The 14532-nt window shown below is 44.0% G+C and overlaps 1 protein-coding gene and 1 long non-coding RNA gene across 6 annotated transcripts in view; one reads left to right on the top strand and one right to left on the bottom strand.

Moving 5' to 3' along the window:
* Window positions 1–14532, bottom strand: part of LOC311434650 — an 86023-nt gene that overhangs the window by 35258 nt on the left and 36233 nt on the right. The gene's annotated exons all lie outside the window — the stretch shown is intronic.
* Window positions 6317–13141, top strand: ZBTB18 (zinc finger and BTB domain containing 18). 5 transcript variants are annotated; one of them, XM_084514314.1, is made up of 3 exons: window positions 6317–6618; window positions 7363–7446; window positions 9585–13141. In XM_084514314.1, the coding sequence occupies exons 2-3, from the start codon at window positions 7434–7436 to the stop codon at window positions 11165–11167; spliced, it is 1596 nt and encodes a 531-aa protein (XP_084370440.1). In that variant the 5' UTR covers window positions 6317–6618; window positions 7363–7433; the 3' UTR covers window positions 11168–13141. The 5 variants fall into 5 exon arrangements, with proteins under 5 accessions (XP_084370440.1, XP_084370438.1, XP_084370441.1 ...); XM_084514315.1 differs by lacking the exon at window positions 6317–6618 and having other exon boundaries at window positions 6703–7446; window positions 9585–10272; window positions 10385–10551; XM_084514312.1 differs by lacking the exon at window positions 7363–7446 and having other exon boundaries at window positions 6487–6618.

Below are 14532 nucleotides of genomic sequence, written 5' to 3' on the forward strand. Positions count from 1 at the left end.
GACTGGAGCTTTCACTTAGTTGGGTAAGATAAAAATATCAGCATCAAAAGCCCGTTTCAGATACCAGAAGCCTCCTTATGGCTCTAAGAGTTTAATTTTCATTTAAACATCAATAAATACAGGCATAAGGGTTTAAGATGAATTATGTAAGCCCTTTAGCCATAGCCATTACATTCTGCCACAAAAATGAGCTGCTGTTCTCACTTTGTTTTATAGGCTCAGTGTAGCCTGTTGTTATTGTAGCTGCCAAATAAAAACCAGCAAACCATGCAAATGAAAATATAATCTTTTATGCTTTCATAGTCTTAGGATAAATCAGCATGTGCAGTTTTAGAAAAGTATTTTTTTGTGGTCTGCATTGTTATACCTCTGTCTTTGGAGCCTCTGCAAGTGGAGAGAGAAGCAGTAGCTCCTCAGTAGCCTGGATGGGGAAAGCTGTCCTCTGTCGGGATGAGAGCTGCTCTCCCACCTCCAGCTACACCAATAGCACCTACTCACTGGCAAGAAAACTCAAAAATGGGTTCCTGAAGGTTTGAAGAGAGGATGGATTACAGAGATCCTTTCATAAAAGCGGAAGGTCTTCTTTAAAAACAACAGATCTTCCACCTCTAACTTCTCTCAAACCTCCTTGTTCCCTGCTGGAGCAAATACTCCATGACTTACTTTGAGCCATGCATTTCCCTAGGGTCTGTCGCCCAGCAAATGTGCCAAGAAAGCCATGAGAAGGAATCACGACAGAGAACAGTAGCTGAAAACATGTGCTACATGCAAATGACTCCATATAGAAATACCTGGGACAAAGTGTGTGCCAGCAGGCTATTGTATGTGCAGCTCCTGGGGAGTACACGAGGAGAAAGACAAAGAAGAGCCAAGTGGGAACCAAGCAAGAGATGTGATTTTACCCATGTGATGTAAAAAATGGGAATGCACAGCGAGCATGAGTTAATGCACTTTCAAGTTAATTACAGCAGAGCACAACAACTATATTACAGGCAGAATATTGAGCCTGTGAGCATCTGGACTCACACTTAACATCCAGTCTGTAACTTTTCCATGCAAAAGTGAGGTTCCAAGATGCTCTCCTTCACCTTTGCTGTCTTGTCTCTTCCTTTTGTCTGTCTAGGTTTATTTTTGTAGCCACATTCACTGGTGATAACATTTCATATTTTGTGCTTCCTAGTGGGAGCTATGCTGGATTCTGACACCCACTCTTGTGCAGAGATTTTTGCATGTTTTTTTTTCTCTTCCACCCGTTTTACACAAGATGGTAACATATGGCCTTGGGTGATTAAATGATTTAGTGAATGAACTGAGCAGAAAGAGCAGGCTGATTGGAAGAAGACAGCTTCTGTTTAGGCATAGATGTCTTTGTAATCTGTAATGATAGGAAAGAAATTACAGAAAAAGCATAAGACAATTTAATTGGGTTTTGGTTAAATATTGTATTTTTCAGGTCTGCCCTAAATATAGTGAAATAACATCGTAGCAGCTATTATTTGGTTTCTGCAGTATGCCCTTGTAGAGAGGCCAACCCCCAAATGTACACAGATGTGTACACCCACATAGAACAGGTAAAGAGGAAAAAATAAGCAAACCGTCTTCAAAACTAAGTTGGAGTCCTATTTATTAACTTTCAAACACTGCAATGCAACATAAGTTTGTGTTCAGCCACAACACTAGTTGGAAAGACTTCACACTTTCAAACTTCCCAACAATTACTCCAGTTACAATACACTACCGCACCTCTGCAATCTCAATAGGAACGCAGAATAGTTTTGTGGAAGGAAGATATCCTCTGAGTATCTTCACCAAATAAATTCTTTGCCACTGTAGGGGCCTACAGCATTAATTAAAAACCACTCCCACTCTTTTTCTTTCAGTACACTTTGATTTCTGTCTTGTCTTTTTGAACGCTAGGTCTTGCATTTGTGATGTGTTTGGGGAAATTCTTTTGTGTTCTTGTGCATGGGAGCATGCGGTGGCACGTGGAGTAGGTCTGTCCTGGACCATGCATCCATACCATGGTTGGCCAGAGCTCTGGGCCACAGGGCATGAGCAGCCTTGCATTCCTATGCTAAAAATTTGGAGGCAAATCATTCATATCCAAATCTAGCCATCTTTTGAGAGGAAGCACTTCTGTGCTGGTTCTAGTGACCGAGTGCATCTCACTAGTACTCAACAATCAAAATTCAACTGAGCTCCAGCTCAAGTCTCCATCCACAAGGCCAACTCCATTCTTTATGATCAAATTTTTACATAGAGCCTTGGAATTGTTTCAGGACATAACAAAGAAGTCACTGATCTCAGTAATTTTTGCCATGTGAAGCAGGCGCTGTAGCTTAAAGCTAGATGGATTACGTATGCTCCAGAAAAGGGCAGCTGGACCTAGGGGAGGTACATCAGTGGTGCCTCAGATTGCAGCAAGCATGCTAGTAGCCACCACGGTGATGAGTTTCAGTACATGGTGCTCTTTCTCCTTTACATGACAGAATTTGAAAGGAGAGAGAAATTTTTGGCCCATGTGCTAAGAAAAGCTCTTAGCTGAGCAAATCATGGTGGCTCGCCCAGCACAGCTAAGGCTGATAAGAATTACCGATCCAGGCAGACTCTGGCACAGTAAGATTTACACTTAGCCAATTCACGCAAAGGCTGTATTATATTACCTTGGCACTTCCCCAGAAGTGGTTCCCCAGAGAGAAAACTCTGTTCCATAGTGACATCAGTTGAACCACAAGTGGGATGACAGCTCCAGATACTATTTAACTTTCTTTTTTCTAAAAACCTCACCGCCATTAATTAAGTTTCACTACGACTTAAAAAAAAATAAGTAAAAATGAATAAATCAAGAGTGCTATGATCACAAGTCTTAATTTTCACTCTACTGGGATCCATAACCATGGGATATTTGCTGCTGTACCTCCAACCCCATTAGTGAAAGCATTCTGGGAGAGTTTTAACTAACCAAGGGGGTACCTACTTCCTGCTGTCCTATCAATCAAAAGAGCAGCAATGCCTATGGTGATGGTATCTGGTCCTAAATAACCTTTAGAGCAAAAACCCAAAGCATCTGGCTAAGATGAGTGGGGTAAGTTGTTGATTTTTTTCAAAAAGAACAAAATGGATGGCATGTATGGTAATTAGCACAGCACTACTCTACACGAAAATGTAGAAAGCTGTGTGGTAGCAGGTATAACAAGAAGAATTAACAGGGGAATTTGCAGCTGGTTCCACAGTATAAGTGCATTACATTAACATTGAAATCTATGGCTCTGGACCTTAATACCTTGCAGGCACCTCTGACCTTTGTCAGCTCACACTTCTCTGTGGGACCATTCTCAAGAAGAGTTTCCAAGAGCAGATAATAAAATTTAGGCCACAGAAATGAATGTGAAAAACACATTTCAAGGACTGTAGGCAAGCTGGCCTCTGCAAACCATCCGGCTACACAGCAATCAATCCTGAGCAGCAACAAACAATACCATACTGGGAAATTCACCACACAAATTGTTTTTAAAAATGCCAAGAAACCTCAATGTGTTATCAGATCAGAGGCAAGCAGAAAGGATCCACCAGAGCCGCCGGCAGTCCCGTAGCACCACATTGCAACGTCAGCATTGGTTATGAGCCAAAGGCCTTCAGGCTTGCTTGTTGCCTGGAGGATATAAATGAAAGTCAGCAGGTGCAAAGGTGCAAGAAGTGCAGAATTGCATCACATCTTTCCAAACCGTGTTTATGCAGTAAATGAGACTCATTTCTTTCCACACTGAATTGAGACCATTTTTATTTTCTTTGGCTTATGAATGCTCTTAGTTCAATTTTCACGTGTGTTCTCCACGGTACCTTGGGATGCCTGAGGTGATTTATAAATGTGTGTAGAGACCAGGTGTATTGCCAGATGTTTATGTCCCTTTACAACAAGGCTTCACGATCCCTTCCAGTGCAAGGCCCGTCCTGTATTATTTTTTTCTAATAGAGCATCAACTGGACTACAAGGTATTTATGAGTTTTCCCAGTGTAGGATTTTTTCTTAATTCACTTATCTATCATCTCATTTCTATATTTAAAATAATGCTAAGTCTTTAAACCTCTCTAAGTACTCTTTAAAATTAGAGTTCCTTTCACGTAAAAAAAAAAAATCGCAGAGAAATGTCAACAGTTCCAGGTTTAAATGAATGAAGCTTGACTCACTGCCAAGAAGATTTTTAATCTCGAAGTGTTACCTACATTGACTTCTTTTCTGTTTCACTTCATCACCTACTTAGGAATAGTAAAAATTGTTTTATTATTATAATAGTTGTATAAATTGCAACTGCAGACCACTCTCTTAAATACAACATAACTGTAGTAAGAAATAGTCCATAGCCCTGAAGGTGAGTCACTCTGAGGAGGCAAAAAGGACAGTGATTTCTCCAAGGTCGTATTGTCAAGGGATAGAATGGAAAAGAGAAAACAACCAGATTTAATTAGTAATTGGCACTGTAAATAGTAAGTGAAGAGCAATAAGATTTTTCTCAGTATGTCTTAAAACATAAAAATGTAAGTTTATGTGTGTGAGGAGGCAAGTGGACCAAAAATATAAACAATAACATCCCATGAAATTTTGTTTTTAAAGTATTTAGTAATTCTAGCTGCTGTCAAAGTCTATAAAGACCCACAAAAGTCTACTTGTTAAATATCTACTTTAGCAAATAAATTCTTTGATTTTTTCACATTCAGCATCCTCCTTTTTCCCCAATTTTGTATCGTGAGAATGACAAATCTGCCTCCCTCAGTAAAGCTGCACTTGTATAAGTAAGTATACATAAAATGAGGTCTTACTAACAGACCCCAAGAAGTTGGTGTCTGTTAGTAGTAGCTAGTTGATGTAGGAAGGAGGAAGGATGCAGTTCGCAGAACTAGGACAACATAGTTAATGTAATCATTTCAGGCACAATCACTGACAGTTCAAACATCCATAACTGCATAAGTTATTTGTATGTTTTGTATTAAAACAATCGGTAGAGCTATTTTCAGCGGTACTTCCCAATAAAATTCTTTTGAAATGTGTTTTGGGAATTTAAAGAAAAAATGTTGTCAGAAAGACGGTCAAGAAATGACGGGCAGCAGGGAACGGAGTACTGATTTTTCTCGGATGAAGTGATTATTAGCACTGAGGACACAATCAGGAAAACATGAAGAGTCAGCATCTTAGCTGCTGCATCTTGAAGACGAGGGCAAAACCCCGCTGAGTTTGAGGAACACGTTACCAATGGAAGGAAAAAAAACACCAACAGCTTAAGCGTGGCATCGTATCACTAAGACGAACGGAAAACACGACGAGGGAAATGATTAGGAAAACAACGTTAGGTGTGCATGAGCAGTCAGTTTAACAAAGGACAGAGATAAAAGTGTTTTTGTGCGCGTACGTATTGTTTTTTTTATTTATGCAATCCTCGAGGCACGCTGCGTGACACCGGCAGCAGTGCTGTCAAACACGTTAGGCACAGCCAGACCTCGCTGCGCCTCCTCGTAGCGGCTTCACGCTGCTGAAGGGGACTAAACGCACGCCTTGTTCCTGCGGCCGCTCGACCAGTTCTGATGACTAACACTCAAGTTACTTCGCCCCGCGCCCCGAGCGAGCCTCTGCCGGCGGTGCTCGCTCCCTCCAGGCGACCTGCCGAGCTAACCGCGCACCCGGCGCCGCAGGGCAGCAGGGCACAGACCCCGCTCCCTCGGACGACCTCCACCGGCCCCTCCGCCCCACGCCGGGGGTTCCCCAGGACCTCCCACAGCCTCCCCCCCGGGTCCCGCTGCCCCTAGGTGCGGCCGTGCCCGCGGCCGCCATTTTGTGTCCCGGCTGCCCCCCGCCCCCGCAGGTGCCCCCCGGCCGCCCCGCCCCTCCCCCTCCCCTCCGGGCAAGCGGCGCGAGGCCGCGGCCCGCGCGCGCCCTCCCGCGCTCGCCCCGCCCCCTGGGCCGGCCCCGCCCCTCGCTCGCTGTCTCGCCACGCCCCCTCCTCCCCGCCGCCGGGGCCCCGCCTCCTTCCGCCTCTCCTCCCCGGCGCTCACGCCCCTCGCCGCCCTGCGGGCCGCCGATTGGCCGCGCCGCCGGCCTTCCCGGGCCGGCCTCCGCCACTCACCGCCCGCCGCCGCCCGTCACTCAGCGGCGGGGCTGGGCGCCCATTGGCGGCGGCGGCGGGGCGGGCGGGCCGTGCTGTCAGCCGGCCCGTCACTCAGTCAGTCGGGCGGGCGGGCGGGCGGGCAGGGAGCGGGGTCCGCGCGCGGAGCGGGGCGGGGCGGCGGGGGAACATCTGGCTGCCGCCGCCGGGCCCGGCTGTGCCGCCGCCGCCGCCGTGCGTGTGCGTGCGCCCGGCGCCCCCGCCCGCCCCGCCGCCGGCCCCCGCCCCTCCCCTCCCCCGCGGCCGGCTCCGGCCGGCGGGTGCCATGGGGAGCCGCTGAGCGCGGGGCCCGCTCCGCTCCGCTCCGCTCCGCTCGCGGCCGCCAGGGGGGAGCCCGGGGGGCGGCAGCGGGCGGGCGGCCGGGGGGGGGCTGAGGCGCCTCCCGCGGCGCCGAGCGAGCCCCGAGGAGCCGGCGGGCGGCGGCGGCGGCGGCAGCGCGGGGACTTCGGGGCCGCCGCCGAGTGTGAGTCCCGCCGCCCCCAGCCCCGCGACGGGCCGCGACCGGGGAGGGGGGCGGGCGGGCGGGGGCGCTCCGCTGCTGCCGCCGCCGCCAGCGGGGCACCGAGCGGGGAGCCCCGGGGCCGGCCCCGTTGCAAAGTTGCCGCCGGGGATGCGGGGGCCCCCCCCTACCCCCCCCGGTTACCCCCGTGCAAGTTCTCGGCTGGGCTGGGCTCGGGGCGCCGCCGGGAGCGGGGGGGAGGCTCCGGGGCGCCCCCGGGGCTCGGCTCGGGGCGGCGGGGGGAGCCCCGGGGCCGCTGCCCGCCCAGCACAGCCGGCACGGAGCGGAGCGGGGCTGCGGAGACGGCAGAGCCCCATATGTTTAGGATTTTCTTCCCTCTCGCTCTCTCTCTCCCTCCTCTTTTTTTTTTTTTTTTTTTTTTTTCTTCTCTCCCCCTGTTAGAAAGTTTGAAAAAAAAAAAAAAAAAAAGAGACTTTGAAGTATTTTGTTTATACTAACAGAAGAGAAAAGTTCTCCTAAGAAAAAGCTGGTGGCAGGAGTGTAGAGGAGTAGCATATGGCATTAAAAGGAGCACAGCTGGAGGTAGCATTTCCATCTGAACATGATGTCAGAGCAGCTGACAGCCTGCCATCCCTCAGCCTTTTATTCTAACACACAGACAGGGAGTTAGTGTGTGCAGATCTGTGTGTGGAGAAGGTATCTCATTCCTCTCTAACATCATCTCCACTTTGCATCTGTCTCTCCTAGTCTGCTTTTTTTCCACCGATCTAACAGACCTGGAGCCAGCAAGACTCAGAGGAAAGGACTTAATCAGGTTTATGTGTACTAAAGGTAGGAGTAGCAATAGATTAGATACAGCATATTTCTGTTTTGGTGTGTTGTTTATTGAATTTCAGGAAAAAATCACATTACTTTTCTAACCAAGTTTAGAGGTAATATATGAAATCGAGTATTAAATAGATAAGTGGACTTAGTCGAAAAGGCTTGGGCTCTAGTTTGAGAGTATCAGTTCTGATGCACGTTGATAGAATTAACTTTAATGCATGTCGTGAGAAGAAAATTTCTGGTTTTAGGACGTGGCGAGAGCAAGTCCAGGCTTAATTTCTGGAGACCAAAAACCGAAATGTATTTAGTGGCGAGCCTAATGAGAGTTCTGGTTTGTATTTTTGTGTTGCATCTTTAAATCGACTTTATGGGGGGTTTTGGTGAAGCGTACGCCAGCGTGCTTTTTTAAAAAGAACCGTGCTAACTCAAATGTGTTTGTTGTGCAGTCTTTCATTAAACTTCGTGGTTAAATATCCAGCAGCCCAGAACTGTAGTAGCATACAGCTGTAGTGCTTCTGAAAGATAGAAATCAGTTATGTGTTTAAAAACTTTTGTACCCAGGAGAATAGCTCGACTGGCTTCCTCTTTTCTTTCCTGCATGTAGTATTTGAGATCTTTTATTCCAGCATAACAATAATTATTTGAAGGAGTTTTTGTATTTGCGACTAATTTAGAACTTGTAGATTTGAGCTGCCTGAATTGGCCAGACAGCTGTAATCGCACTCCTCTATTCTTAATCTCTTTATCTGGGCAGCAGCTGCCATATGGCCACAGTCAGCTGGATCAGATGTTTATAAGCTTCCTTCTTCGTCCCTCTCTGTCCTTTCAGCCTCCTAATTTGATCACAGCTACCTTGTGAGCTGCCCTCCAATCTTTATTTTTAGCCCTCTTAAGGATTAGGATTGATGTTGGCTGTGGGGCACTTAAAGTGATTGTATTGTAAATCTTCGTGCTTTACTCTAGCAATGGTATTTTTCAGAATATAGTAGGGGTTGTGCTGCAAGTTTTAGTACGCCTTGCTTTGCCGGCGATGACTATTTTTCAATAATATCTGCCAGCCTCGAGATCCACGATCTGTCTGGATGGTTTGGGAGAGCGTTGCCATCAGTCACAGAAGAATAGATTGAGACAGGTTTTGAGAGATTTTACTTTCTGTTTGAGTTTTGACTTCTCTACTTCTTTGAAGTGTGTTTTGTTTTGTTTTGTTTTTTATCGTCAAGGAGGGTGTATAGAAAAATACTTGGCTAAGAGCGGTGCTCAGGATACTCGTTTTAAATGTGCACACACACTCGTGCTGAATGACTTTTTTTTTTTTTAAGTTTGGTACTGCAGACTGGCTGGTGTGGGAGGGGAGGGAAATTTCTGTCCTTCTGCATAGGGGAAGCGATGCTCATTGGCATTTTAGTTGACAGTTTTCTTTTTCTTTTGTAAATTCTGCATATTAGCAAAAAATGTTTATGTTCTATTGTACAGTATGGAGAAGGTTCAAAACCTGAAACTGTACCTACCAGGAGAACAAAACAATGCAAACTTAAATTTCTAAAAATTTAAATTTTTGATTTTTTTTCTATTGATAAATACTATTTACCCTTGTCGATCTATGTTCTTTATGAATGTTAGATTTTCAGATTTGGGTACATTAACATTTCTTCGTGCTCAGGACTCCCTCGTTACTGCAATTTGACTTTAAAAAGAATATTGATGGTCTGATTTTCTCTTTCCCCCGCTCTGTGATCTCTCGAACTTGGTGTTAATTTAATTTTATTTTTTTTTAATTTTTTTGATTTGCCCTCCTAGGGACGCAACCTGGAGGAAGTTCCCTGGAAAAATAACTGTTGAACAGATTTTATGAACAACTGTGCTACTTTAAAAAAAAAAAAAAAAAAAAAAAAAAACGTAGATATATATAATAATGCAGCTGAGTGCTTATTAGAATAGCATCTTCCCCTCTGAGAGGAAGGCATGACTTCAGTGGTTGATGGGAGAGGGTGGCCAGTGTGCGTACGCGTTAAATAATCTTTGCGTAGGGGCAGCGCTAGGATTCTGGCAATATAAATGCCAGGCGTTTGGAGTGGAGTAACTTGGATTCGTGAGTTCTGTTGTTCTGACCTACATGTAATTTTTTAAAATCTCGTTTCTTATAGGTTATGAAGACAGCATGGAGTTTCCTGACCACAGTAGACATTTGCTACAGTGTCTGAGTGAGCAGAGACATCAGGGTTTTCTTTGTGATTGCACTGTTCTGGTAGGAGATGCCCAGTTCCGAGCGCACAGAGCTGTACTGGCTTCATGCAGCATGTATTTCCACCTCTTTTACAAGGACCAGCTGGACAAAAGAGACATTGTTCATCTGAACAGCGACATTGTTACAGCCCCAGCTTTCGCTCTCCTGCTTGAATTCATGTACGAAGGAAAACTCCAGTTCAAAGACTTGCCCATTGAAGACGTGCTTGCAGCTGCCAGTTATCTCCACATGTATGACATTGTCAAAGTCTGCAAAAAGAAGCTGAAAGAGAAAGCAACCACGGAGGCAGACAGTACAAAAAAGGAGGAAGACGCCTCAAGTTGCTCAGACAAAGTGGAGAGCCTCTCCGACGGCAGCAGCCACATGCCAGGAGACTTGCCCAGCGATGAAGATGAAGGAGAAGATGAAAAATTGAACATCCTGCCTAGCAAAAGGGACTTGGCGGCTGAGCCTGGGAACATGTGGATGAGATTGCCCTCAGACTCAGCAGGCATTCCCCAGACTGGCGGAGAGGCAGAGACACACGCAACGGCAGCTGGAAAAACAGTAGCCAGCCCCTGCAGCTCAACAGAGTCTTTGTCCCAGAGGTCTGTCACCTCCGTGAGGGATTCAGCAGATGTTGACTGCGTGCTGGACCTGTCTGTCAAGTCCAGCCTTTCAGGAGTTGAAAATCTGAACAGTTCTTATTTCTCTTCGCAGGACATGCTTAGAAGCAGCCTGGTTCAGGTGAAGGTGGAGAAAGAGGCTTCCTGTGATGAGAGTGATGTTGGCACTAATGACTATGATATGGAACATAGCACTGTGAAAGAAAGTGTGAGCACTAATAACAGGGTACAGTACGAGCCGACCCATCTGGCTCCAATGAGGGAAGATTCGGTCTTGAGGGAGCTAGATAGAGAGGACAAGGCAAGTGATGATGAAATGATAACTCCAGAGAATGAGCGAGTCCAGGTGGAAGGAAACATGGACAGCAGCTTGCTCCCTTATGTGTCAAACATACTTAGCCCCGCTGGCCAAATTTTTATGTGTCCTCTCTGCAACAAGGTCTTTCCCAGTCCCCACATCCTGCAGATCCATTTAAGCACGCACTTTCGAGAGCAGGACGGGATCCGCAGCAAGCCTGCTACTGATGTCAATGTCCCCACCTGCTCGCTGTGTGGTAAGACTTTTTCTTGCATGTACACCTTGAAACGTCATGAGAGGACTCATTCAGGTGAAAAGCCCTACACTTGCACCCAGTGTGGGAAGAGCTTCCAGTACTCCCACAACCTGAGCCGCCACGCAGTGGTTCACACACGGGAGAAGCCACATGCTTGTAAGTGGTGTGAACGCAGGTTCACGCAGTCCGGAGACCTTTACAGACACATTCGGAAGTTTCACTGTGAGTTGGTGAACTCATTGTCTGTCAAAAGCGAAGCACTGAGCTTACCTACTGTCAGAGACTGGACCTTAGAAGATAGCTCACAAGAACTTTGGAAATAAAATTTTTATATATATAAATAATATATATATAAATCTATATAGTTGTGGTACAGTCTAAAAGCAATCTTGTTTCCTTGAACTCAAAGTTTGGCTATTAGCTTGTTTTTGCACTTTAAGGCAGCATGAATATTTCACTAATTTAGCACTCTGATAAAACCGAACTTTAGAGGTGACATGACAAAGTAATAAACAACGGAGCGTATTTTTTCCCCCTTTTTGGAATAGAAGCCAGTGGATACTTTAGTTTTAAAGAATCTCCAATTCCAAAATGTTGGCTTGGCTTTGTTCTCCCCAAAACACTGCGTTATTTTGAGCTCTAGATACTTTTCCTTTCAAAATCTGAATGTAGAAATCCTCTCCCAATTATATCAGTTCCTTTACATTTCTCTAATTGCATGAGTCCTTTCTAGCTGTTGGAAACCTGAATGCTTTTAGACCCAAATGGAAAATTTCTGAAATGCTGGATTATCTATTTTTAAACAAGCGGTTGACTTAAAACTTATTACAGCAACTTCTGGATTTCTGACAGTTCCCACTGGAAAAAAAACAAAAACACAAAACAAAAACCCTGAGAGTACACTGGGATCACTGGGACTCTGTCTTATGTGAAGGTTTGCTTGGGATGAAAAAGGATATTGCAGCTTCAGCAGTGATGAACTGTGTGTTTAAAAAATGTGAATTACTGTTATTGTATACTGTAATTGATTACATGGGCCGGGGGGAGGTATCAAAGAACTTGGCAGGTTGTGTTGATGCTCTTAGTTGAGTCTTGAAAAGTAAATATTAACGCTACAGAAATGCATGAGTTTCAGTATATTTTTGTCTTTGTTTGCATTGTATAACTTTAATGAGTGAGTTTAAAATTATTTAATTTCCTTAGGAAAAGGCACCGTTGAAAATGCCGGTGTTATGAAGAACATAAATGCACTGTTTTTATTTTATATAATTTAAATTTTCTTTCCCACTGTCTTTCAGTTGAGACAAACTTAAGCTACAAGTTGACAATTTAGCTACATAACAAGGAAAATATGAATGTTTACAAACAGGCTTAAAGATTTGCATGTGCAGTGTGCATTCATTAAAAGAAAACCTTCTAATTGCACAAACCCCACGCCAGCTCAAACTTTAGGTGCATACATTTACCCAGATGAGCATTTTTAGGATTCCTGCTGCACACATCCACAATAGGTCATTCTTTTTCCCCCCTTGAAAAGGGTCTGTGGACTGAAAAAGCCCCGGGCTGAAAGGACTGGAAAGCCCTGATTGACGGGGGGGCCGGGGGGAGGGTAGAGGGCTCTGTGTATCCAAGCAGCAGAGACTGCAGCCTGACGTGTGGTTTTAATGACCAACACGCAGGTCAAAAGCATTTTGCACAGTGTTTGTTTTCCTGTCTTGCACTTACAAATAAGGTCTATGGGAGTAGCATGGAAAACGTTTGCTGTTTTTCCTTTTTTTTTCCGCTTTTGTTTAAAATTTGATCGCCTTAACTACTGTAAACATAGCCTATTTTTGTGCTTAAGATACTGAATGGAAAACTCCATTGTGTATTGCTGGACTGTTTTGGAAATATTTGGTCAAATGTGTGTTAATTTGGCTGTAATGGCATTTAAAACAAAAAAAAAAAAGCTGTGAAAATGGCCTTGGAGCGTTATCTTTAGTTACTTGAATAGTTTCTAGGTTTAAAAATACATTCTTTTATTAATTTAGAGAAGACAATCAGTGTCTGAGAAAAATGGACTTTCTCTTGGATTTTTTTGTGGTCCTTGTGAGTGATTGCTTTTTTCCTTTTATTAGTTTCACATTCTTCTTTTGTTCTAAAACTTAGACTGACATCTAGCTTTGACAATCATAGTATGTTTTATTTTCCTGAGGGGGGAATAACTTATAATGCTGTTTAGTTTTGTACTATTGGTGTGTTGGTGAATTTTTAAACTGTGTGCTAACTGCAATAAATTATATGAACTGAGAAATCAATTCCCTTGTCTTTTTTCCCTCTTTTAAATTATAGTTACGGAGTATTTTTTATAATGTGTAACTTTATTACTTTTGTACAGACTTATATTGCTAACTGTGTATTGAATATGTTTTCAGTATGCTTTTGAGCACTTTGTTGCTAACGTACATATTTACATCTCACTTAACATTTAAAAAAAAAAAAAATTAAATGCTTGTGTTTTGAAAGCATTTCTGTGTGTGTAGCTCTCTATCATTCTGTAGAGGGATTTTTGCTTTTTTCCCCTAAAGACTTCTGCAGAAGCCATCTATTCAATTCCAGAAATTTTCATTCCACTCAAATTTCTCTAAAGATACAAAATTCCTTTTCTGGGCTAAATTTCGCCCCAAGTAGGTCTCTCAGGCTCACCCTTTTGTATTTTCTTTCTATCAGGAGAGCAAAGCAGGAGGAAACAACTTAATCTGAAGTACTGCTCGGGTAGGGACTGTCAGTCTACGTTACAGAGCAAGCAGCAGTCAAAATGTCCAAAATACCGGCAATCCATCAAAACTGTCTAGATTACAAAGGAAAATTAGAATAATCCTACAACTGTTTGTGAATTTATCTTACAGACTAAACCTTATTGTTATTATTATTATTATTATTATTAAGTAAAGCATAGTGAAACCTTTGTAAAAGGCATTTTTGAGTGTTTTTTTGTTTTTGTTTGTTTGTTTGTTTGTTTTTGTTTTTGTTTTTGTTTTTTTTTTTGCAGGATATACCCAGAATTCTTTAAGGAAATTGTTCCTTCCTAGGGATGAAACCAGCCCTGCAGAGCCCAATGGGAATACAAAAGTAGTGCTAAATTAGAAGTCTGTAGCAGTGACGGCAGTGTGAATTTGAAGGGGAAAAAAAATCTGAATTTAAACATTTCATTACATTTGTCATCTGCCTAGGTACATCTTCAGTTTTTGTACCTTGACCGAATGAATCTCGTGACCTAACGCTATCCTGCTTATCTTCCTACGTTTACAGTAACTGGTACTTATCCAAAATGACCCTTTTCACTCTTTGGTTCTTTATAATAATTTTCAAAGCATCTTTTATTTTTTAATAAAGTGGGTTATTTTGGATATTTTGGAAACATTTCCTTCTGTAAATGTTAATATCCTTGGCCATGTAGTTTCCTCATTTTCTACCAGCAAACCTGTTCTGCAGTCCAGGCTTGCATGCGATAGAGTAGTGTGCGTAGTTAAAACAGTTTAAAGCATCATCAAGACTGGAAAAACCCTAACAGGAGTTCTGAAATGCATACGGATGATGAGCTTTAGATGTAGCTCTAGGCAGATTTGCCATTTGTTCTAGAGCAATAAGGTTTTTAAGAATCGCAGGATCACGAATGAGGCTAGACTCAGAAGGAGCCCTTCTTCAG

Source organism: Aythya ferina (assembly GCF_964211825.1).
Source record: "Aythya ferina genome assembly, chromosome: 3".
NCBI lineage: Eukaryota > Metazoa > Chordata > Aves > Anseriformes > Anatidae > Aythya > Aythya ferina.